This window comes from Ursus maritimus, unplaced genomic scaffold (genome assembly GCF_017311325.1).
Source record: "Ursus maritimus isolate PB19 unplaced genomic scaffold, ASM1731132v1 scaffold_10, whole genome shotgun sequence".
Classification (NCBI taxonomy): domain Eukaryota; kingdom Metazoa; phylum Chordata; class Mammalia; order Carnivora; family Ursidae; genus Ursus; species Ursus maritimus.
Genome location: NW_024423344.1, coordinates 19,509,425 through 19,531,632, shown reverse-complemented (window position 1 = coordinate 19,531,632; position 22,208 = coordinate 19,509,425). Strand labels below are relative to the sequence as shown.

General features: G+C 39.3%; 1 protein-coding gene and 1 pseudogene across 3 annotated transcripts in view; one reads left to right on the top strand and one right to left on the bottom strand.

The window, feature by feature from the left end:
- The first annotated feature begins 2,490 nt into the window (after positions 1-2,490).
- The window catches only part of MRPS31 (mitochondrial ribosomal protein S31), a 59,671-nt gene continuing 39,953 nt past the window's right edge, over positions 2,491-22,208 (top strand). Inside the window, exons 1-5 of one of the 3 annotated variants that reach the window (XR_005832507.1) lie at positions 2,491-2,712; positions 7,187-7,468; positions 17,100-17,258; positions 18,029-18,166; positions 21,132-21,211. Coding sequence is in view for 2 of the 3 variants with exons in the window: in XM_008706902.2 (XP_008705124.1) it covers positions 2,588-2,712; positions 7,187-7,468; positions 17,100-17,258; positions 18,029-18,166; positions 21,132-21,211 (784 nt within the window). In the remaining variant the exon portion in view is untranslated. The remainder of the gene's footprint in view (positions 2,713-7,186; positions 7,469-17,099; positions 17,259-18,028; positions 18,167-21,131; positions 21,212-22,208) is intronic. The other 2 variants (XM_008706902.2, XM_008706903.2) reach the window with 2 other exon arrangements.
- On the bottom strand, positions 6,122-7,007 carry LOC103677652 (annotated as a pseudogene).

The following is a 22,208-nucleotide window of genomic DNA, read 5'->3' as shown; positions in this document are numbered from 1 at the left end:
TTCTCTACTTTCAGGCTACATTTTTGTTGCTTTCATAAATGATTGCTTTGGGCAATGACACAAGTTATGCTTTTTTCAAAGGACAGGTTTTTCCTTTCTTTTTCTTAGGATGTATTGAAATTCTCCTGTGGTTTAATTTGTGGCCAATTTTCTAATTGCAAATTTCTAACTGCTTTAATTATCTTTTTTTTGTTACCGTCAGCTTTGCTGAGATATCATTCATATACAGTAAAATTCACACATTTTAGGTGTACAAGTCTACGAGTTTTGGTAAGTGTGAAAGGCCGTGACCCCCACCACAATCAAGGTTGAGAGTATTTCAATAAGTTCAAAATTTCCCTCAAAAAGTCATACTCGATCACCTTCCATCCCCACTTCCTGGTAACTTTTGATCTGATTTCTGCCCTGTAGCTTTGTCTTCTTCACATTGTTATGGAAGTACAATCATATAGTGTACGGTCTCTTAGGTCTGGCTCTGTTCACTGAGCATAATGACTTTGACGTTCATCAGAAGTAATAGTCTGATCATTACTTTTAATGCTGCACCAATTATAACACCTTTTCTTTTCTATATATACTTTCTAAGTGTATGCAGAGCTGTAAATAGCTAAATAAGCCATATTGTCATTATAGTTTATCTCGAAGTTTTGTCTGAAGACCACCTGCACCAGAATCACTTTGGGTGCTTGCTAGAATCTCAGATTCAGATCTTCTGAGCTACTCAGTAATGTGTATTAGTAAGCGCCCCCACGTGACTTTTATGCATAAGTAAAATTATAAATCCTCAGGCATTCCACGATGAACAAGAATATCGGAGTTAAATGGTTCTGAGTTTGAATCTGGCTCTGCCATTGATTAGCCGCAAGAAGTTGGGCAAATTACTTAAACTCTCTGCACCTATTTTTTCCTTTGTACTTGGAAATAATTAATTTATTCCCCAAATATTTTTGAGCATCTATCATATGACAGGTATGGTTCTAGGAACTAAAATTGCTGCAGTGAGTAAGACAAGGTCCATTCCTTCATGGAACACACATTCTGTCAGAATGAGATAACAAGCATTTAAGCACATGAATATGAGATAAATTTCACCTAGTGATACTCTGAAAAATGAAATAAGGTTTTGACTTAGACGGTACCTTAGTTAAGATGAAAGCTAGACTACCAAAGAAACTCAAAAATACATTTAAACAAGAAGGAAGTGGTCCACCCCCCTTGCTTTGTGACCGTCTGGAGGAGGTGGTTAAGGACAGAGGTAGGATGGCTGTCGTCTTCATCTCGGAAATCCTTCATCTCTCCATTCCTTAGCTGCTTCAGCTCCTGTAATCTTGTCTATTCCAACGAGGAGGAAGGAGGAAAAGTTTGAGGGGAATTTGTGCCCATTTTTTTAGGGGTACATCACTTCTATTCACATTCTATTGATAAGATACAGCGGTCCCTGTCTGCAAGGGAAGCTGGGAAATGTAGTTTACGCTGTGGCCCCGTGGCGCTAACACTCCAGACTCTCGAGGGTTGGACTCTTGATTTCGGCTGAGGTCCTGAGTCATGGGCCGGGATGGAGTCCCGCCTCCGGCTGCGTACTCAGCAGCAGTCGGCTTGGATATTCTCTCCTTCTGCCCCTTTCCCTGCTCATACTCTCTCTCTCTGTCTTTCTAAAATAAATAAATATTTCAAAAATTTATTTAAAAATTAAAAAGAAAGAAAGAAAGAATTGAGCTAGGCTAAATTTCAGTCCCTACTAATTCATTAAGCAGGTTTCCTGAACATGTTTATGACTCATACACTTTTCCGTATTTCCGTTTACAAAAAATTTGCCGCCAATCTTGATTCTCTTTTGAGATGGTAGGGGAAAAGCTGATGTCAGCATTCACCTGCCAGCATGCAGCTCTAAGCTAGAGGTTCCCATGTGACCTATCAGCGGGCGTTCTCCCCGGGGTTTATGCCCATGCACTTCCAGGTTTGACCACCCCTCATCCACTGTTCACTGCCTTCATGAAGGGCAGGAAGAAGCCACGCCTTTCTCGTGCAGATTTTTATCTGTAAAACCATTTTTGGAAAAAAAAAAAAAAGGAAGAAACATATATGTCTCGTGGTTTGACTCTACATCAAGAATCTTGACTGAAAAGAAATACTAATTTATCGGGGAGCGTGTCCTATGGTAATTTTTCTTTTTTAACCTTGTGGCCACGGATCATTTTGAGAATGGGATGAACGCTGTGCATTCTCTCCCCCAAACACCGCCCAGTAGGGTCAGTTCTCCGCGTCATTTTACTGCCCCCCCCCCAGTAGTATTTGCACAGTGGATCACTCCCTCCACTCTCTCCCTCTCCCGTCCGAGTCCTGCCTCAACCAGCGCATCTTAGCTGAACTCAGGCATCCACTCCACCTAGGCCACTAGAATCGCCTGGAGGCAGCCCATTCGGCCCGGGCGCGGGCGAGCCCGGAACTCAGTCACCGGACCCTGTTGCCCACCGGAACGTGAAGGGAAGGAACGCGCAGGCTGGGGAACGGAAGCGAGAGCGAGGGACGTGTTTAGCGGAGGGCGACACTGCCCCGTCGTGCTTCGGCTTTGGTTTGTTTTTTGGCGATGTTTCCGAGGGTCACCGCGATCCTACCTCTTCGCCCAGTCTCCCGCTTCCCTTTATGCTCTGGAGGCTCGGAGGCACCGGCGGCTGCGATTGTGCTATCCGGTGCTCCGCACGGAACGGTCAGGTACGGCATTTCGGCGCTGTTGGCCTTGCAGGTCTTCGGGCAACCCCCGGCCTCTGGGGCGTTCAGGGATCGTTCTCCGGCTTCCTGGGGTCGATGTTCTAGCCCGCGGGATCTTAGAGACCGTTGCTTTAAATCTGAGGAAAGGGAAATCCCAGAAAGGTAAAATGACTTGCCCAAGGTCATAATGTGAGTGAGACACAGCTACGGTTACATGGTTGGTTATTGTCCCGAGCGCTCTGCTACACACCGCGCCTCCTACCTCTTGCCGCTCCTCCCTTCTTTCATTGCGGGCTCCAGAAGCAAAGTTGTCTTACTTTTTTTTTTTTTTTTCTTTCCAAGACTATAACGGCCTCATTCCTGCCTCCATTTATTCTTTCGTTCATTATTCAAAGTACAGTGTACCGATACCGGTGTTAAGGCCCGAATAACAACAATCCTGCCATGGAGCTTACAGTTCACCAAGCATGTAATTCAAATTTAATGGAGTAAAGCTGAGATGGTGTAGGTAGCACAGACTGCTGTATCAATTCCAGTAATGACTGGGTGAGCAAGTCAGGACAGCTGACTATTGCAGGAGAGGTTCAGAGTATCCATTTTTGGAAAAGATGTCTGATAAAATCTGAAGGGGGACCAAGGGTTGGAGCTAGCCAGGCAAGAAAAGTATGTATGCATACTTCGTGTTGGTATTTATTCTCTGAGTACCCTCATCATTATGGAAACTTAATTCTGCATAAAGTCCATGTAGAACGATTTGGGGCCAGTATGGTTAAGTGTAGCTCTAAGCAGGTTAGTAGCAGTGGGGATGGGAAGAAGTACCTGGATGGAGGAGAAAAATTGCACAGGTAGAATTGATATGATGTGACATATGAAATAAGGGTAAGGTAGAGAAAAGGTTTCAGCGGGCTACGCTAGAGGACTAGTGTACCATTAATGTTAATAGAAGACTGAGGAGCGGCTTTGAGAAGGCTTTTTAAATATGTCATAATTTTTAGAATTCAAAATATCTATTGTGGTAAGAAGCTTCTTCAACACAAAAGGGTGGAAAATGGATAGTATGAGAGGGGAGCTCTTTTTTTTTTTTTTTTTTGAGGGGATCTCTTGAATGTGGTTTTGAATGCGTTGTATTTGAAGTGCTGATGAGATGCTCTCAGTGGAAACAAGCCCAGGTGGGAGGTTATGACTGAAATTTTATTATTTTAGTGTTAGGGAGTTAGGTACTGCCTATACGTGATTTTCCTGTACTAAATAAAATTACTTTCTGTGGCCCCGTGGCAGTCTTGGAAGGAAACATTGAAGGATGGGAGGTTATATGTGAGATTCATTCTCCTCATCGCCACCTTTTATTATGATACCTTTAATATTTAACTTTCACATGCGAAATAATGGAGTATTTTCCTAGATTGAATTGTACCATATATTGAACGGTATTATGATGAAGGTCCTGTGTACCGATAATAAGGATATTAGTTCTGCAATTGGTTTTGCATTCTAATTGTTAAGTGCCTGATTTGATAGCCTCTGACATTTTTATAAGCAGATCAAATAGTTTGTTTCCAAATTCTTGCAAATAGCCATTTTGTTTTTCATTAAAGCGTCCCTAGTCTGGTACTGCTATTGGCTAGCTTTGAGAACTTGATACAATAAGTAGCCCAGGGTCTGATGTGGGGGTCTTGAGATGAATTGTATTAGAATCACCTGGCGGCTTGGTTAAATGCATGTCCTCGGGCCGCATTCCAAACTTAGCAACTAAGAATCTCCGAAATATATTTTAAATAAGCTCCCTGCGTAATTCATATGATCCCTAAAAGTTAAGAACCACTGATTTAACCTCTTTGAGCATTAGTTTCTTCTATAAAACAGAAGTAGTAGAATCTGGCCTTTAGGATTGTAAGGATTAAATGACATATGTCACATAGCTCCTCAAATGTGGTCCTCTGATGGGCAGTATCAGCATTACTTGGAAAGTTGTTTGAAAGGCGAACACTTTGAGTCCCTCCTCAAAAGTACTGAATCAGAATTCCTTGGTGGGACAACAGAACCTGTTTTTTTTTTTTTTTTAAGTCCCCTAGCTGATTCCTATGCTATTGAAGTTTGAGAAACGGTATTCTGGCCTGTTAGCTTCAGAAAGGTAGGGACCCTGAAATTCTTTTTACTATTATATTGTCAATGCATGGTATAGTGCCCAGCACAGAATAGATTTATTCATTGTATTTAATGAATGACTTTCTATACATTTTACCTTCCTAATCTAACACTTTCATTAGCTTTTTAAGTTACTTTAAAAAAATTTTTTTTAAGATTTTTTATTTATTTGGGATAGAGACAGCAAGAGTGAGAGAGAGCCCGCACGAGCAGGGGCAGAGGGAGAAGGAGAAACATGCTCTCCACTGAGCAAGAAGCCCACTGGGGAGGATGGTGGGGGACTTGATCCCAGGACCCTGGGATCATGACCTGAGCTGAAGGCAGATGCCTAACCAACTGAGCCACCCAGGCGCCCTAGCTTTGTAAGTTCTTCAATATCAGGGTGCCTGGGTGGTGCAGTTGGCTAAGCATCTGGCTCTTGGTTTCAGCTCAAGTCATGATGTTAGGGTTCTAGGATCGAGTCCCACATGGGGCTTGCTGCTCAGCCATCTTGGGTTTCTTTCTCCGTGTCCTTCTGCCCCGCTTGCTGGAGCTTGCGCATGCGTGCACTGTCGCTCGCGTGCTCGCTCATGCAAATACATCTTTAAAAAAGTTCTTTAATATCAAGTATCAAAAGATTGTTTAACACCACAAAATAAAATTAGATATTTGGGTTGCTTAGATTTGGCAAATCTTTTGCATGAATTTGAAAAAGATATAATCATTTGTGTTGTTCTTTTTCACAAATGTATTTAGTTAAGAAAGCAGAAAGTATCTAGCCATTGAATATCCTTTTTACTGGTCCATTTCAGCTTATCTTACAAATGGTGATTGGCTGGTTAAATGACATGTAGCTCAATGAGAAAGCTGATCGGATTAGAATAACATCCAGACATTAATACCCAGACATGTTTTTTAAAGAAAGTAACCTTTCTTTATTAATAGAAATTTATTTATTTTTATACCTTTTAATGAGGTATTATTATATCATGTTAAGAGCCAGGACTTGGCAGTCAGTCAGTTTTGGGTTTGAGAATAATAAATTGAAATTCATTAAACCTGTAAGGGTTTTGCAAACTTTTTTTTTTTATGAGTATTTTTATTTATTTGAAGGGGGACACAAGCAGGGGGAGCGGCAGGCAGAGGGAGAAGCAGATTCCCCACTGAGCAGGGAGCCTGATGTGGGACTCGATTCCAAGACCCTGGGATCATGACCTGAGCCAAAAGCAGATGTTTAACTGACTGAGCCACCCAGGTACCCCTTGCAACCTTTTTCTTTTCTTTTCTTTTCTTTTCTTTTCTTTTCTTTTCTTTTCTTTTCTTTTTTAATGTTAGTTCATGTCTTTTATCAACCTATAAAGAATTACTTGTTTTCCGGTTTGTTGAAGCAATAGGTCAGGCATTTGTCGTAATAATGTCTGTCAAAGTGGCTAGCCATAAAAACTCCAGCACCACATTCATCTGAAGGGCACTTCTGACGAAGGTGACTGATCTTGCCATTCTCATCCACTTTATAGTGTTTCGGGACAGCTAACTTAACCTTCTTTCTCTTATGCTTATTCTTCTTGGGAGTGGTGTAAGACTTCTTCCTTTTCTTAGCACCACCATGAAGTCTCAACCAAAGATGAAGAGTGGACTCCTTTTGAATGTTGTGTCAGATAAAGTACGTCCGTCTTCTAGTTGCTCGCCAGGGAAGATCAGTCTCTGTTGATCGGGGGAATTCCTTCCTTATCCTGGATCTTGGCCTCTACAATTTCTGTTGTATCTGAGGGTTCATCCTGGAGAGTGGTCTTGGTGACGTTTCCACCGCAGATGGTGGATCAGGAAGTTGTCACCTTTTTTAAATGCCACGGAATGCATAGGAAATGATCTTTGTATCAAACCTTGAGGTAAATGGAGGGAGGCAACAGATAGGAGCACCAGCAGCCCCAGCCTTCATCCAGTTATTCCCAGGGGACCAGGTGATCAGTCAGTGTCACCCCACCTGTAATCCTTTTGTGACTTACCAGTGTGTCTTAGGCCTTAGTGAGCCCTGAGCTACATGACCTTGGGTAAATCACTTCACTTCTCTGGTTTCTAGTTTTCTTATCTGCAGAATGGGGATAATACTTACTTAGGGAGTTGTTGTGGGTATGAGGAAATGTAGTAAATATGTTGCACCAGACTAAGCACATAGTATACATTCAATAAATGTTACATTGCTGCTGTTGTGGTTGCTGACGATAATAATAAAAAGCAAAAGGGAAGGGTTTGAATTAGAAAATTTTAAAAACACATAGAAGCAGTGTTTTGAATCCTTGCTTTATTATTTTGCATTGTATTTTTCAATTTTTTCTTTAATGCTTCTTTCTAGGGCAAAATATAACATCCAAAGATATTTTGGCACTAACAACGTTATCTATAGCAAGAAGGATGAGCAGTCTGCTCCAACACATGAGATTTCCAAAGAGACAGAGAGCCAAGAGAGTGTAAAGGAGAATACAAAAAAAGACTTGTTAGATATCATTAAGGGCATGAAAGTTGAATTAAACACAGTAAATGTACAAACAACAAAGCCATCCAGCAGAAGACAGCTTAAGAGTGTGGAAGCTACAATTGGCAGGCTTCAGAAAGCTCGGGAGGATGCCCCAAAGAGGTAAATTGAATTGAATTTCAGTTACATTGAAAGTAATTTTGAAACTCCTTTTTCTTTTAGAAAAAAAATTGAAATGAGAGGACCTGGGAGATGCTTCATGAAGACTATCAGTCTGTAAACACAGAGACTCTAACACTTAACATGAGAGATACTGTTACCCTTCTATATGTAAATAGGAAGGGGACATCTGCATACAGTCTAGAGAGGAAAAGAGGCATGATCTAATTGAGAATTCCACATGTTTTCTTACATATTCATCAGTGTTATTAACTGCCATTTAATTGCCTCTTTAAACTGCTAATTACCAAATCGTTTATATCCTGATTTGGAGGTAGCTTCATGTATCTGAAGGACTTGTTTATTTGAAATTTCCATTTTAAAAATTCCACTTAGAATAGGATTTAAGCATGTTGATTACAACTGTTTTATATGACTTCCTTTGACCAGTAATTATCAGTGCTCTCAGTTTGTGTGGTTTCCTCAAAATATTGTAATTACTTGTGCTTGTGAAAAGGATATTATATTTCACTGATTCTAAATGCAACCAATAATAGTATTTTAGCATTGTGTTGTAATTTAAATGGTAGTGTTTTGTTTTAATGATACTTAAATAATGGTGGGTCTTACACAGATGATGTCATCAATTCAAATAATAAGGTATGTGGCTTAAACATTCCCATCTCTGACTTCTCTTAGCAAAATCAACAGCTAGTATAGATTTCTATTTTCCAGAATGACTTAATATTTTTATGAAACTTCTTGGTTTCTATATTGTATCACATTGTATCAGAACTATCCCTGGAAAGCATAATTGGGTGGTAGAGAAAAAGCTAATTCAGTGAGTGCGCATCAGAGGTACCTCCTCCTCCTCCTTTATTTATTTATTTATTTATTTTTTTTTTTTTAAGTAATCTCTATACCCAGTGTGGACCTCAAACCCACAAACCTGAGATACTGACTGAGCCAGCCAGGCTCCTCCTTTTTAGAAACAAAATAAAACAAAAATATTACATAAAAGTATACAGAATTAAATGATACAGATATATATATATTTATCGAGGTTTTTTTAAGCTTCCAGACCTGTTTGTGACCCATTGTGGGTTTTATTATAATTATGTAATTTAATTATCTATTATAGAAATGGTTAAGATGAGTTGAATGTTTTGCAAAGACTCAGGAGATTTTTTAAGTTCCTTTCCAATTAGGTATAAATGAGACAAGCAGAAAAATGTAAGAAAATTCTGCACTCAGAATGCTTTGTAAGCATTTTTAAGATCTTGATCTGTGTTTCCACTTTCAAGAGACCAAAATTGGAGCTCTTGGAGGATGTACTATGGGTGCAGTGTATATATAAAAGATATATCTTGGAACTTCTGTTCGAAGAAGGGCTTTGGTCCTGCATCAAAAGATTGGTGAATGAGATACATTTGTTTTAAAAATTTATCTTTTTGGGGTTCCTGGGTGGTGCAGTTGGTTGAGCATCGGACTCTTGGTTTCGGCTAGGGTCATGATCTCGGGTTCATGAGATCGAGCCTCGCATCTGGCTCTATGCTCAGCTCAGAGTCTGCTTGTCCCTCTCCCTCTGCTTTCCCCTCCACTTGCACATTCTCTCTCTCTCTAAAATAAATAAATAAATATTTTTTAAAAATAAAAAAAAATAAAAATGTATCTTTTAGAGGCACTTGGTTGGCTCAGTCAGTAGAGCATGCCGTGCTTGGTCTTGGGGTCATGAGTTTGAGCCCCACATTGAGCACAGAGTTTACTAAATTAAAAAAATTTTTTTAAATGTATCTTTTAATGACTTTGTTCCCCACCCACTTTTTTTAAGGAATCCCGGATGCACAGATTTGGGTTAATCATCTTTGATTCATGATGACTGTCATGGTTCCATGTATGACCTGATTTTAGTTTTTTATTTGTATTATATATTGAATGGCCATTGATATAGTTAATGTGGCTGCATAGCAATTACCCCAGAATTTAGTGGCATAAAACACCCATTATTTTATGCTCATGGATTCTGTGGTTTAAGCCGTGTGGACAGAACACAGTGGAGAAGGCTAATCTCTGCTCTATGCTGTCCTCACTCAGAAGACTTGGAAGTCCAGGGGCTGGAATCATCTGAAGATTTGCTCATTCATAGCTCTGACTGTTGAAGCTGGCTGTTAGCTAAGACCTTAGTACAGGACTGTGTGGCCTGGGCTTTCTCTCTGCATGGCATCTGCGTTCCAAAGGCGAGTGTCTCAAGAGAAAGTGAGCCAGAAGGAATTTGTTTTTATGATGCAGCCTGGGAATCAGACTGGATAAGATTGGATACTGCCACTCTCATTTCCTGTTCCATATTGATTTTGGGGGGGGGGGTACTTGCTTTTTATCATAGCAACTGCCCTATAACCATCTTCACAAAGATTTGATGTCATCAAAAGGAATGCAGTAGTCTAGTGTTAAAACTGTGAACCACCTTGACTTAGTAGTTCCCACGGTCACTGACAGATGGCTGTGTTTCCCTTTGGTGCTCCAGGGTGCCTCAGGGCATTGTTTGGGAACCTAAGTCCTACATTGAGCTCCCTGTGCAAGGCTGTGGGACCACACCCATAAGTTTCTTAGAATTTGTCGTCTGTTTATAGGCTCTCTGAGGCACCATTTTAAATCTTTCTAAGATCTTGGGGTGCCTGACTGGCTCAGTTGGTAGAGCGTGCAATTCTTTTTTTTTTTTTTTTTTTAAGATTTTATTTATTTATTTGAGAGAGAGCCAGAGAGAGCACAAGCAGGGAGAGCAGCAGAGGGAGAGGGAGAAACAGGCTCCCCGCTGAGCAGGGAGCCCTACGCAGGGTTTGTTGTGGAGCTCAGTGTGGCTCCCTGGGGTCACGACCTAAGCCGAAGGCAGACACTTAACCGTTTGAGCCACCCAGGTGCCTTGAGCATGCAATTCTTGAGCTCGGGGTTGTGAATTGGAGCCCTGTGTTGGGTGTAGAGATTACTTAAAAATAAAATCTTTGAAAAAAATAAATCTAAGATTTTAACAAATGGTTTTATAGTGATGCCTATGGCTTTATCATTAAACAATGTTTACCTGACACTGCACTGAATTTGATCTCTGTTCAGAAGCCATTTAAAAAAACTTTTTTTTTAAATTCAATTAATTAACATGTAATGTATTATTTGTTTCAGGGGTACAAGCCTATGATTCACCAGTCTTAATATAATACCCAGTGCTCATTACAACACATCCCCTCCCCAATTAGCCAGTTACCCCATCCCTCCCCGCCAACTCCCCTCCAGCAACCCTCAGTTTGTTTCCTATGATTAAGAGTCACTTATGGTTTGTCTCCCTCTCTGGTTTCATTGTGTTTCATTTTTTCCTCTCTTCCCCTGTGAACCTCTGGCTTGTTTCTTAAAGTCCACATATCAGTGAGATCATATCAGAAGACATTTCTAAATTTTAGCATCATTTGCTGCCTGGAGGGGCTGAGAATGAGAAATGTTTTATTTTTGATCCCAGCAGGTCTTGGTTCCTTTATATGGTACAGTTCGTTCTTATCTCTGTCTTCTCACATTTTATCATCGGCAACTGAGAAGCCAGGAGATCTCTTCTACACTGGAAGTCTCCTTAGACTGGCTCACCCAATTCACTGGGTGTATTTCCTATTTTCCACCTTACTACAAGCGACAGTGTTTCTAAACAGAAGTCCCCTTTCCTGCAGCTTCTAGTAAAGTTGATTTTCCTAAAGTTCTCCCTCATAGTGGCTTTGAGGGCCCTCAGGCTCTAAGTCTCTTTGAGGCCCTAGTCTCTCATGAATACTTGCCTCAAGGTCTTTCCTGTTTCCACCCACTGCCTAGTACCCAGACTTCTCCCATACATTTTAGGTTTTTTGTTACAGTAGCACCCAACTTCCAGACACCAAAATCTGTTCCAGTTAGGTGTTGCCTCATAACAAAGCATCCCAAGGCTTGGGCAGAATGTGGCAGAGGTAGCCGTGTCTGCCCCACTCAGGACTATTGATGGCCGGTGCAAGGTGAGGGTTTGCTCACGTACATTCCAACAGCTGCTGCTGGCTTTTGGCTGAGACTATATTTGGGGCTTTTTGCCAGAACACTGAGCCAAGGCCTCTCCATAACCTGCTAGCTGAATTCCATGGACAGACATCTCAAAAAGAGAGCCAAACAAAAGCTGTGTCATCTTATATGACCTGGGCTCACGAGTCACAGTGCGTCGTCTCTATCACCGTGTTCATCAAGGCAGTCACAGAGTTTCCCCTGGTTTCAAGGGGAGGGAACATGGATTCCCTCTCTCGATGGGGATGTGGCAAGGTTTTGGAAGAGTTTGTGGGACAAATAGAAATATTGCTATCTCTGTTTTCTAATAATATACTCTGCCACACGTGTTAACCTGATAACTGTTGATGTCTATTGTACTAAAGGGAACAATACCATGATGAAATTGATCCCTGTTTGATTGCATCTGGATTGGGAGAACTGTCTGTACCTTATGGTTCACCACATGTACTTAGGGCTTCCTTGAGTGCAGTTGCTCTTGTAACTGCATGTCCATTGTGGGGACCCTGGAAACTCTGTGGCCTTGTTACCAGAGATAACCAGTTCCTGTGGGGCACTAAGCGAAGCAGCTCCCGCCCCGGCATGATGTGGGTCTCCTGTCCTAACTTTGGGATGGCCCGTGCAGTGTCATCCACGTGAGTGCTGCAAGGATGCCACCAAGAGGGAAACCTGAGGCTGCTCTGCCAGCCCACTGTGGTTGTGTCCTTTATCTTTCTGAAAAGACTGGGCCAAGCATGTTTGTGGTAGTCTCGTGAGTCTGAATGTATTGTGGAACCTAACAAGACCCCTGGTGAGTGCAGCAATAACCAAAATTTCCAGCTCCTACTTTAACTTTCTCTTAACTAAGCAACTACCTGCTCTGATCATCCAATAAGGTTTCAGCTACTTATTAATTAATGAATCCATGAATTGAAATTTAGATTATTTCTGGTTTTTCATTAGTATAAAATAATGCTGTGATTAACTTCATTCATTCAACAACTTTAGATTGTCATTATATCTCAGGCAGTGTCCAATAAGATGGAGGTAGAACAGTGAACAAAACAAAGTCTCAAAAAGTCTCTACTCCTTACGTAATGATGGGGGAATTGGGGTGGGAGAGAGTATATATAGTCACACTACATAGACACACAATATGTCAGGTGGTGAAACATGAAGACAAATAAGATAGGCTGGAGAGGTGTTATTTTTTTAAAAGGGATCGTGGAAGAATAATGATTGAGCAAAGACCTGAAATAAAGGGGCACCTGAGTGGCTCAGTCGGCTGGGCGTCTGGCTCTTGATTTCAGCTCAGGTCATGATCTTGGGGTTGTAAGATCGAGCCCTGAGCCAGGCTCTGCACTGAGCATGGAGCCTGCTTGAGATTCTCTCTCTCCTTCTCCCTCTCCCTTTCCCTGCCTCATGTGCTCGCTCGCAATCTCTCTCAAAAAAAAAAAAAAAAAAAAAAAAAGGCCTGAAATAAAGTTATATATAAAGCCATGCAGATATCTGAGAGCTGATTTGCCTTTCAGGCACCGGGGATAGAACTGCGTAGGCCTTGAATTCGGAGTGTGTAGTATCCCTCAAATTCCATGTATGTATCTGCTTATTTTCTTTAGACAAATACTCCTGGAAGTGGAATTGCTAGGTAAAAGGATTTGCATATATTTGGGGCTTTTTTTTTTTTCCTTTCTGAGAGAGAGAAAGAGATGCATGTGTGAGTCAGGGAGGGGCAGAGGGAGAGAGAATGAGCGTGCCATGGGGCTCCATCTCACAACCCTGAGATCATGACCTGAGCCAAAATCAGGAGTCAGGTGCTAAACCTACTGAGCCAGCCAGGCACCGCTTGGGCTATTGATATATGTCATCAAGCCACTAAAAATTATGCTAATTTCTGTGTCCCCTTAATAGTATCCTTCCCCTTATTATTCTTTTCTGAAATTATATGTGTCATACAGTTCATTCTAAATAAATTTAGGGAGTACAGAATGGTATAAAGTATGTTTTCTTTTTTTTTAATAATTTTTATTTTGTTATATTAGTCACCATACAGTTTTTGATGCAATGTTCCATGATTCATTATTTGCATATAACACCCAGTGCACCATGCAATATGTGCCCTCCTTAATACCCATCACCAGCCTATCCCAATCCCCCATCCTCCTCCCCTCTGAAGCCCTTGGTTTGTTTCCCAGAGGCCATAGTCTCTCATGGTTCATTCCCCCTTCTGTTTACCCCCCCTTCATTCTTCCCTTCCTTTTCCTACTGATCTTCCTATTTCTTATGTTCCATAAATGAGTGAAACCATATGATAATTGTCTTTCTCTGCTTGACTTATTTCACTTAGCATAATCTCCTCCAGTCCCGTCCATGTTGCTGCAAATGTTGGGTAATCGTTCTTTCTGATGGCTGAGTAATATTGCATTGTATATACGGACCACATCTTAATCCAGTCATCTGTTGAAGGGCATCTCGGCTCCTTCCACAATTTAGCTATTGTGGACAATGCTGCTGTGGACATTGGGGTGCATATGGCCCTTCTCTTCACTACATCTGTATCTTTGGGGTAAATGCCCAGTAGTGCAATTGCTGGATCATAGGGTAGCTCAATTTTTAACTTTTTAAGGGACCTCCACACTGTTTTCCAAAGTGGCTGTACCAACTTGCATTCCCACCAATAGTATAAGAGGGATCCCCTTTCTCCACATCCTCTCCAACATTTGTTGTTCCCTGCTTTGTCCATTTTTGCCATTCTAACTGGTGTAAGATAGTATCTCAAGGTGGTTTTGATTTGAATTTCCCTGATGGCTAATGATTTTGAACATTTTTTCATGTGTCAGCCATTTATGTATGTCTTCATTGGAAAGTGTCTGGTCATATCTTCTGCCCATTTTTTTGATTTGATTATTTGTTTCACGTGTATTGAGCTTGAGAAGTTCTTTGTAGATCTTGGATACCAGTCTTTTATCTGTAGTGTCATTTGCAAATATATTCTCCCATTCGGTGTGCTGCCTCTTAGTTTTCTGACTGTTTCCTTGGCTGTGCAGAAGGTTTTTATCTTGATGAAGTTCCACAAGTTCGTTTTTTCTTTTGTTTCTCTTGCCTTTGGAGATGTGTCATGAAAAAAGTGGCCGATGTCAGAGAGGTTGCAGCCTATGTTCTCCTCTAGGATTTTGATGGATTCCTGTCTCACATCGAGGTCTTTCAACCCTTTGGAGTTTATCTTTGTGTATGGTGTGAGAGAGTGGTCAAGTTTCATTCTTTTGCATGTAGCTGTCCAATTTTCCCAGCACCATTTATTGAAGAGACTGTCTTTTTTCCACCGGATGTTTTTTCCTGCTTTGTCAAAGATTAGTTGCCCAAAGAGCCGAGGGTCCATTTCTGGGTTCTCTGTTCTGTTCCATTGGTCTGTGTGTCTGTTTTTGTGCCAGTACCATGCTGTCTTTGTGACCACAGCTTTGTAGTATAGCTTGAAATCCAGCAACGTGATGCCCCCAACTTTGTTTTTCCTTTTCAACAATTCCTTGGCGATTTGGGGTCTTTTCTGGTTCCACACAAATTTAAGGGCTGTTTGTTCCAGTTCTTTGAAAAATGTCATTGGTATTTTGATCGGGATAGCATTGAAAGTGTAGATTGCTCTGGGTAGCATAGAGATTTTAACTATGTTAATTCTTCCGATCCATGAGCATGGAATATTTTTGCATCTTTTCGTGTCTTCGTCAATGTCTTTCGAGAGTGATTTGTAGTTTCTAGAATATAGATCCTTTACATCTCTGGTTAAGTTAATTCCGAGATAACGTATGATTTTTGGTGCTATTGTAAATGGAATGGATTCCCTAATTTCTCTTTCTTCAGTCTCATTGTTCGTGTATAGAAATGCAACTGATTTCTGAGCATTGATTTTGTATCCAAAGTATGTTTTCATCAAGTAGTTTGAGTTATAGGATAGAATAGATTGTTATAAAAGACATTTTAACAAGTTCTCATCAACTTTTTAAAATCTATATAGAAAGATCTCGCTATGTAAAGATTATCTTATTTCAGTGATAGAAGCTCCCTGACAATTTTTATTAACGTTAGAACATTTCAAATTATAAAGCCAGAAGCTATGATGATAAAGAACAACATTGTGATAAAATGCATGGTTCTTAAAAATGAATATTTATATTCTTTGTATACTGTTATCAAATATGTATATTAAAATTTGAAAACAGACCTTTCAAGTAGTTCAGGAAAATGATTTGGGATAAAGTTCAGACCGTACTCAGAGGTAACAGTTTTGAAACTAGCTCATTTCTTTTTAATTAATTGTAATATTCCCTCTTTTATTCTGTTTTTCTTCTTTGGCAGTCAGATTTTAGAGCTCTCATATCTTAGGTAAAGTCCTTAAATCTTTATCCAAAAACTTCGGGGATTTGGGAATTTTGATTTGCATATTAGACGACCGAGCATTATGTAGAAAGTCTAATACAGTAAAATATTAACTTGGAGCCCACTCACTGAGATAGCAGTTCTTAGTGAGTTAATATGTAAATTATGTAGACAATTTCTTTTTATGTCTGGCACATTCTTCTATCAACTTACCCTAATTTACTGAGGAGGAGCTTTTTTTTAAGCCTCTTCTTATGGAAAATTTAACACATAAAATCATGGAATGGACCCCTTTGTACCTGTCATACAGTTTCGGTAATCAGTACTTTTGCCATTCTTGTGTCATCTCTATCTTCACCTACTTTCCATCTCCTACTAGATCATGATGATGATTTATGGTTCTTTTTTCCCCCCAGGTAAAATTTACGTACTTTGAAGCATACATATCTTAGCTGTAGGTTTTGGGCAAATAGATATGCCCATGTAGCCCACATGCTTCTCAAGACACAGAGCATTTCTCATTTCCATCTTCCCGTCAGTAGCCTTCTCTCCTGAGGTAACCACTCTTCTGATTTTTTTCACCCTAGGTTAATTTTGCCTGTTCTAGAAGTTGGTATAAATGGAATCATACAGAGCATACTTTTTTTTTTTATCCAACTTTTCATTGTTTCATTCATGTTACTGGTGTGAGCTGAGTACTGTTCCATCATATGGATTTATCATGATATATGAATAGATTTAGCTACTTTAATATTTGCTTACAATATATATAGTTTCTGAAATAAATTGTATCTAATTAAAAAATCCAGTAAATTATAACCTCCTCTCTTTTTTTTCTTTTCCTCACCCCTCTACTTGAATATATTGTTCTGAGTTAGTATTGTGCTTCAGCAAGTATCCATTAATTTCAACTTTTAACATTTTAAAGTTTATATGAAACCCAATACCTAGGACACCTGGGTGGCTCAGTGGGTTGAGCAGGCGACTCTTTGATCTTGGCTTCAGGTCTCAGGCTCTTGAGTTCAAGCCCCTCTGGGCTCCATGCTGGGTATGGTAGCCACTGAAAAAAAGTGCCTAATATTTAAAAATAATTGATTTGGTCAGAAATGGATTTTTTTGAATGACAGAAAGTTTTCTCTGGAAGAGAATCATTTTACTTTCCACTAAACTAATGGCTTAATTAAGTAATGCTTTTTTTTTTCTTACTTATTTTTCATTTTCTTAGAACCACGTCCCTGAATCCTGAGTTGGTAGCAGCTGCATCCGCTGTTGCAGATTTTCTCCCTTTTGATAAGCAGACAACCAAGTCAGAGCTGCTCAGGCAGCTCCAGCAGCATGAGGAAGTCTCAAAGGCACAGAACGATGGAAAAAGAGCTAAAATTAGGTTAGTGAATCAAATAGTTCTGTCGGTAATGCTGGTTTTTCAAAATAGGCTGTTTTCATGTGACTGGTGAGTAATGCACACAATATATCAACTTATATATTAAATATTTCTCATAAGTGGAATATTAGTAATTTGGTTTTTTAAAAAAACTCACATCTTAAGTAAGATTGCAATTTTTAAAAGATCAGTGGAATGGTTAAAATTTTCTTTTACAAAGTTGCACGATTTCTTGTCCCTGAAAAAGAAACAGTAAATTCAGTAATGTTATTAAAAACAAGTAACAGAATAAGACAGTTTCTCTGAGGAGATTAATTTTTCCCTGTGAAATAATTTGCTGGTCTTATGTACAGTGTGATCATCTTCAGGCCTGTTTCCTTCACTTTTGCTCTTATCCTTGTGTTTCAGCTGACACCTTCTCACTCAGCCTCTCATTGCATTACTTGATGCCAGGTTTGAAGTTGATACACAACTTCAAATGTTTGATACTTTTTCATAAATGACACTTTTTTATAAGTGACACTTTTATGTTTTAAACGAACATTTCTGAAGAACACCTTCAAAAGTTATGTTTCAGAAGGAAACATAAATCTTAGTGGTCTGTGGGATGTGAATGTTACCATGTGACATATCCTTCATTTAAACATAATGCTTTATGCTGTATTCATGCATGGAAGTGAAATATGAATTAAATGATATGAATCTCATGTGTAAGAAAGTTTATTATCCTGTAGCTACAATTTCTAATGCACTTGACGTTTTTCTTGTTTCAGTGTCAGTAACATAATATCAGATATGAAGGTTGCCAAATCTGCCACACTTAGAATTAGTACAAGACCAGAGCATCAAATTCAGTTTGATGAAGGAACTGACGATTACATGGGCCAGGAGACCAGAGATCTTAAGAAAAGGTACTCAGGCTTTGTAATCTGTTTGGTTTTTGTTGCTTTTGTTTGTTTCTCTGTAGATTTACTTTATTCTGTGCGTGTTATTGCTGATAGGTATTTGAGCATTATGGGTGCGTTTATATCTGTCTTCTCACTCTGTGTGTACCATTTCCTATAGAGGAAAAGATGTTCTGGGTTTAGCAGTCTTATGCTTTTCTGTACCATTAATCAAATTGGGCCCTGCCTCCCATTTATCCATGACGAATAGAGGTCTCCTGATTTAGGATAAATGGAACTGATTGAATTCTGAACAAATGAACATTTTGTAAGAAGCATTATTTTTTATTCTGATATGTACATAACAATGTATATTTATATAATCTTTAGATCTCTCTATATAATTACCATTATCCATACATGAGAGAAATAATCCACCCTCAAAAAAAGAAAGAAAGGAAGATCCATTATAATATCTTAAGGTGGTAGATTATTTGTGGCAATTTGAATTTGGTAATTTGCAGACTTAAAGATGCTAAGCCATGCCTTATGTAATTATTTTATAATAAAAAGCTCTCTGTATTTACAGAAAGTTTCTGTTTTCTCTCCTTCAAGCCCCTGAAGTGATAGCTGGGGAGGGGTAACCAGATATTTAGTATGCTCTAACAAAAACTAACGGATCTTTATAGAAAGGGGTGCTTACAGTTGGAGTATTTTTGATGTTATGTATTCTTTGGATTTTCTTTTAAGTATAATCCCAGCAACTTGAGTTAGCTCTTTTCAGAAGTTAAACTACTAATTTATACAGGAAAATTGTAAAAGGTAGTCAAAAGGTAACGAAGGAAGTTCAAGAAGTTATAATGACTTAGGGAAATTCTTTGAATTACTAATTTAAAGTGATTTTATACCTATGACATATTATTGGATAAAGTATAATGTGTACTTGGAGTTTTACTTAAGATTCCTCAAGAATATTTAATTTCAGGGGCGCCTGTCTGGCTCAGTCAGTAGAGCATGTGACTCTTGATCTGGGGGTTGTGAGTTCAAGCCCCATGTTGGGTATAGAGCTTACTTTAAAAAAAAAAAAAAAAAAGAATATTTAATTTCAGTCTTGTCTGAATCAGTCTTCTTTGAAATGATTCCATACAACTACATCAGAATGCTATGTCATAGTCTGATTTTTAATGATATTAGCCATCATTAAAATTTAGAAGGTGGTAGGGCGCCTGGGTGGCTCATTTGGTTAAGTATCTGACTTTTGATTTCAGCTCAGGTCATGATCTCAGGGTTGTGAGATGGAGCCTGCTTAGGATTCTCTCTCTCCCTCCCCCTCTCCCCCCCCCACCCCCCTCACACCCCCACGCACTCACATGTGTATCAAAAAAAAAATTCTTAGAAATTAGAAAGTGTCAAGGGAGAATCTAAAAAGCAGGACAGACTTTTATGTGCATGTAATGACTGTGTTAAAAAGCTCACTGAAGGACTCTAGAGTAAGAGGAAACAGTGGTGAGATACCAAGTTGTTCACCCTGCTCTGTCGTGGGACAGCCTGAGACAATCCAGGCCTAGACTGATCACCACAGATACATCCTGGGCTGATTCCTTCAGTAAGAGAGAGAGGTGAGGCCCAGAGCACTGGCTTTGGAGTCATTCTGGCCTGCCTCTGAATCTTGGCGTTATGCCACTAACTAATCCTGGGACTGGGACAACTTTTATAGCCTCATGGGTCTGTTTCCTCATCTATAAAATGCTGAGATTGAAACCTAACTTAAATGACTTTCTTGGGAAATAGGAATGTGCCAACCATATATAGTAGATGCCCAGCAAATGTCTGTTACCTTCCCTTCCTCTTCAGCACATTCTGGAATTCCAGACTTTACCAAATCATTCCCTCTTTACTGTGAGTTACCTTAATCCATCATCCTGTTAACTTGATGCAAAGTTAGGGAGTGCAGGTGGGGAGAAGGATGCAAAAGGACTGCGAATAGTTGGGGAGCATAAATACCTTTGTTTAAGAATACTTCGGGACCTGCTAAAGGAAAACTTAAGTGATTTGAGATAACTTTATCTAATTTTAATGTGGTATTTGAATTTTTTCAGATAATTTCATAGAACAAGGTGATTTGATTCAGAAAAGAATTCAAAATGATTTTTTTAAAAAGATTTTATTTATTTATTTATTTATTTATTTGAGAGAGATGGAGGTAGAGAGAAGCAGGCTCCTCACTAAGCAAGGAGCCCGATGCTGGGCTCGACCCTAGGACCCCAGGATCATGACCTGAGCTGAAGGCAGATGCTTAACCAGCTGAGGCACCCAGGCCCCCCAAGAATTCAAAATTGTTTTAAAACTAACTCTCCAGTTTTGAACTGGTTTTTAATCTGTCAGTAAGTTTATTCAAGTATGAATGTGAATCGATGCATAAAGCAGTTGATTAAAATATACAAGGAAAAGTTACCTATTAACTCTGACATTAATTTCAATAGTTAATTTAAAATGTTATGTAAAGAAAGTTAAGTATTATGTTAAAATTACAGAATGATTGCTTTATAAGTGGGAATGTTTTGATTTATCTGTGCCGTCTTTTATAATTATAGTGTAATTAAACATGCAGTGTTTTCTGCCCTTAAACTAAGACAACTGTTGACTTTAACAACTTTTAATTTGGTATATTTTAATAGCTTTCTAATGTTGAGTTTTCTAAAACCTTAATATGAAATGGATCACGTAAAATTATGGCAAATTAAACTAATCTTTTCAGTTAGGTATTTTGGAAATTAAACTACTTAAACTGCTTTATTTATTGTAATGCAAAGTGCATTTGTTCCAGTTTTTCGTTTTCAGTCTAATGATGTGGCAATTTAGTTAAAATGTCTGGTGTGGGTCAGTGGAATTATTTTTAATTTCTGCATTGAGTATTTCATATAGAATTGTCTTCTCAAATAATTTTTTGTTGGCTATGTATAAAAATATTAAATTGTTTTTTCTTTTTCAGTCTTAGGAAAAATATGCTCAAAGGGAAGAGACTTAATATTTTTGACTTCAAGGCAGTTACTGAAGAGGCACCTGAAACAGGTTTGTTAAGAACACTATTTCTCCGGGCGCCTGGGTGGGTCAGTCGTTAACCATCTGCATTTGGCTCAGGGCGTGGTCCCGGCGTTGTGGGATCGAGCCCCACATCAGGCTTCTGCACTGGGAGCCTGCTGCTTCCTCTCCCACTCCCCCTGCTTGTGTTCCCTCTCTCGCTGGCTGTCTCTCTCTGCCAAATAAATAAATAAAATCTTTAAAAAAGAAAAAAGAACACTCTTTCTCAGGTGTAGAAACATTCTAGTTTTCAAAAAAAGCCCTTAATGTTTAGACTGCACGGTGTCAGGTATTTTAATAATGCATCCTGTCAATGGCCTGGATTCTGCGTATGAATGTAGTTGTTGCCATTGCTTGTCTTGGTCAGATTCCTCCCTTGAAATGTTGCATTCTGTGAGACAGTGGGAAGCAAGTACCACTACCTTCCTGAATCCAGAGCTATCAGTTGGCTCCTGATTTGGGGTAGAACGTTAACGATCACCCTCCATTTGCAACTATGCTATTACAAAAGATAAGCTGTGGTTTCTGTGCTAAGGCAGCCTGCTATCTAGACAAGAGATAGAGAGCATTTGAAGAAGTAACTTAATGAACTGATTTAGTGATTGTTAAGAAGCTGGGAAGAAGAGCATTCAGGAAATATATTTAGCAGACTTGTGTCGTCTTTGTTGTTGTTTTAACACACCATCCTTTTTCTCTGTTCTTACCCCTTTCTTTGGATAAGAAGTCAAATCTTTCATATTCACCATTTTAAGTCTAATTAAAAGAGACATAAGAGTGTCCCCTAGCTTGTCATTAAGTATGGTTTACTGATAACTTAAACGAGTAAACTCAGTATGAATGATCTTCAGCTTACAGGTGACTTTGATTTCCACATTGTAAGTTAGTTTTTTGGACTTGATAAAAATAATTTTGTAATTGATATTTAAGTTCCAAGGGTAGCCTCCAATGGCTCATTTAATCTATCAGTTGCTTATATAAACATCTGATT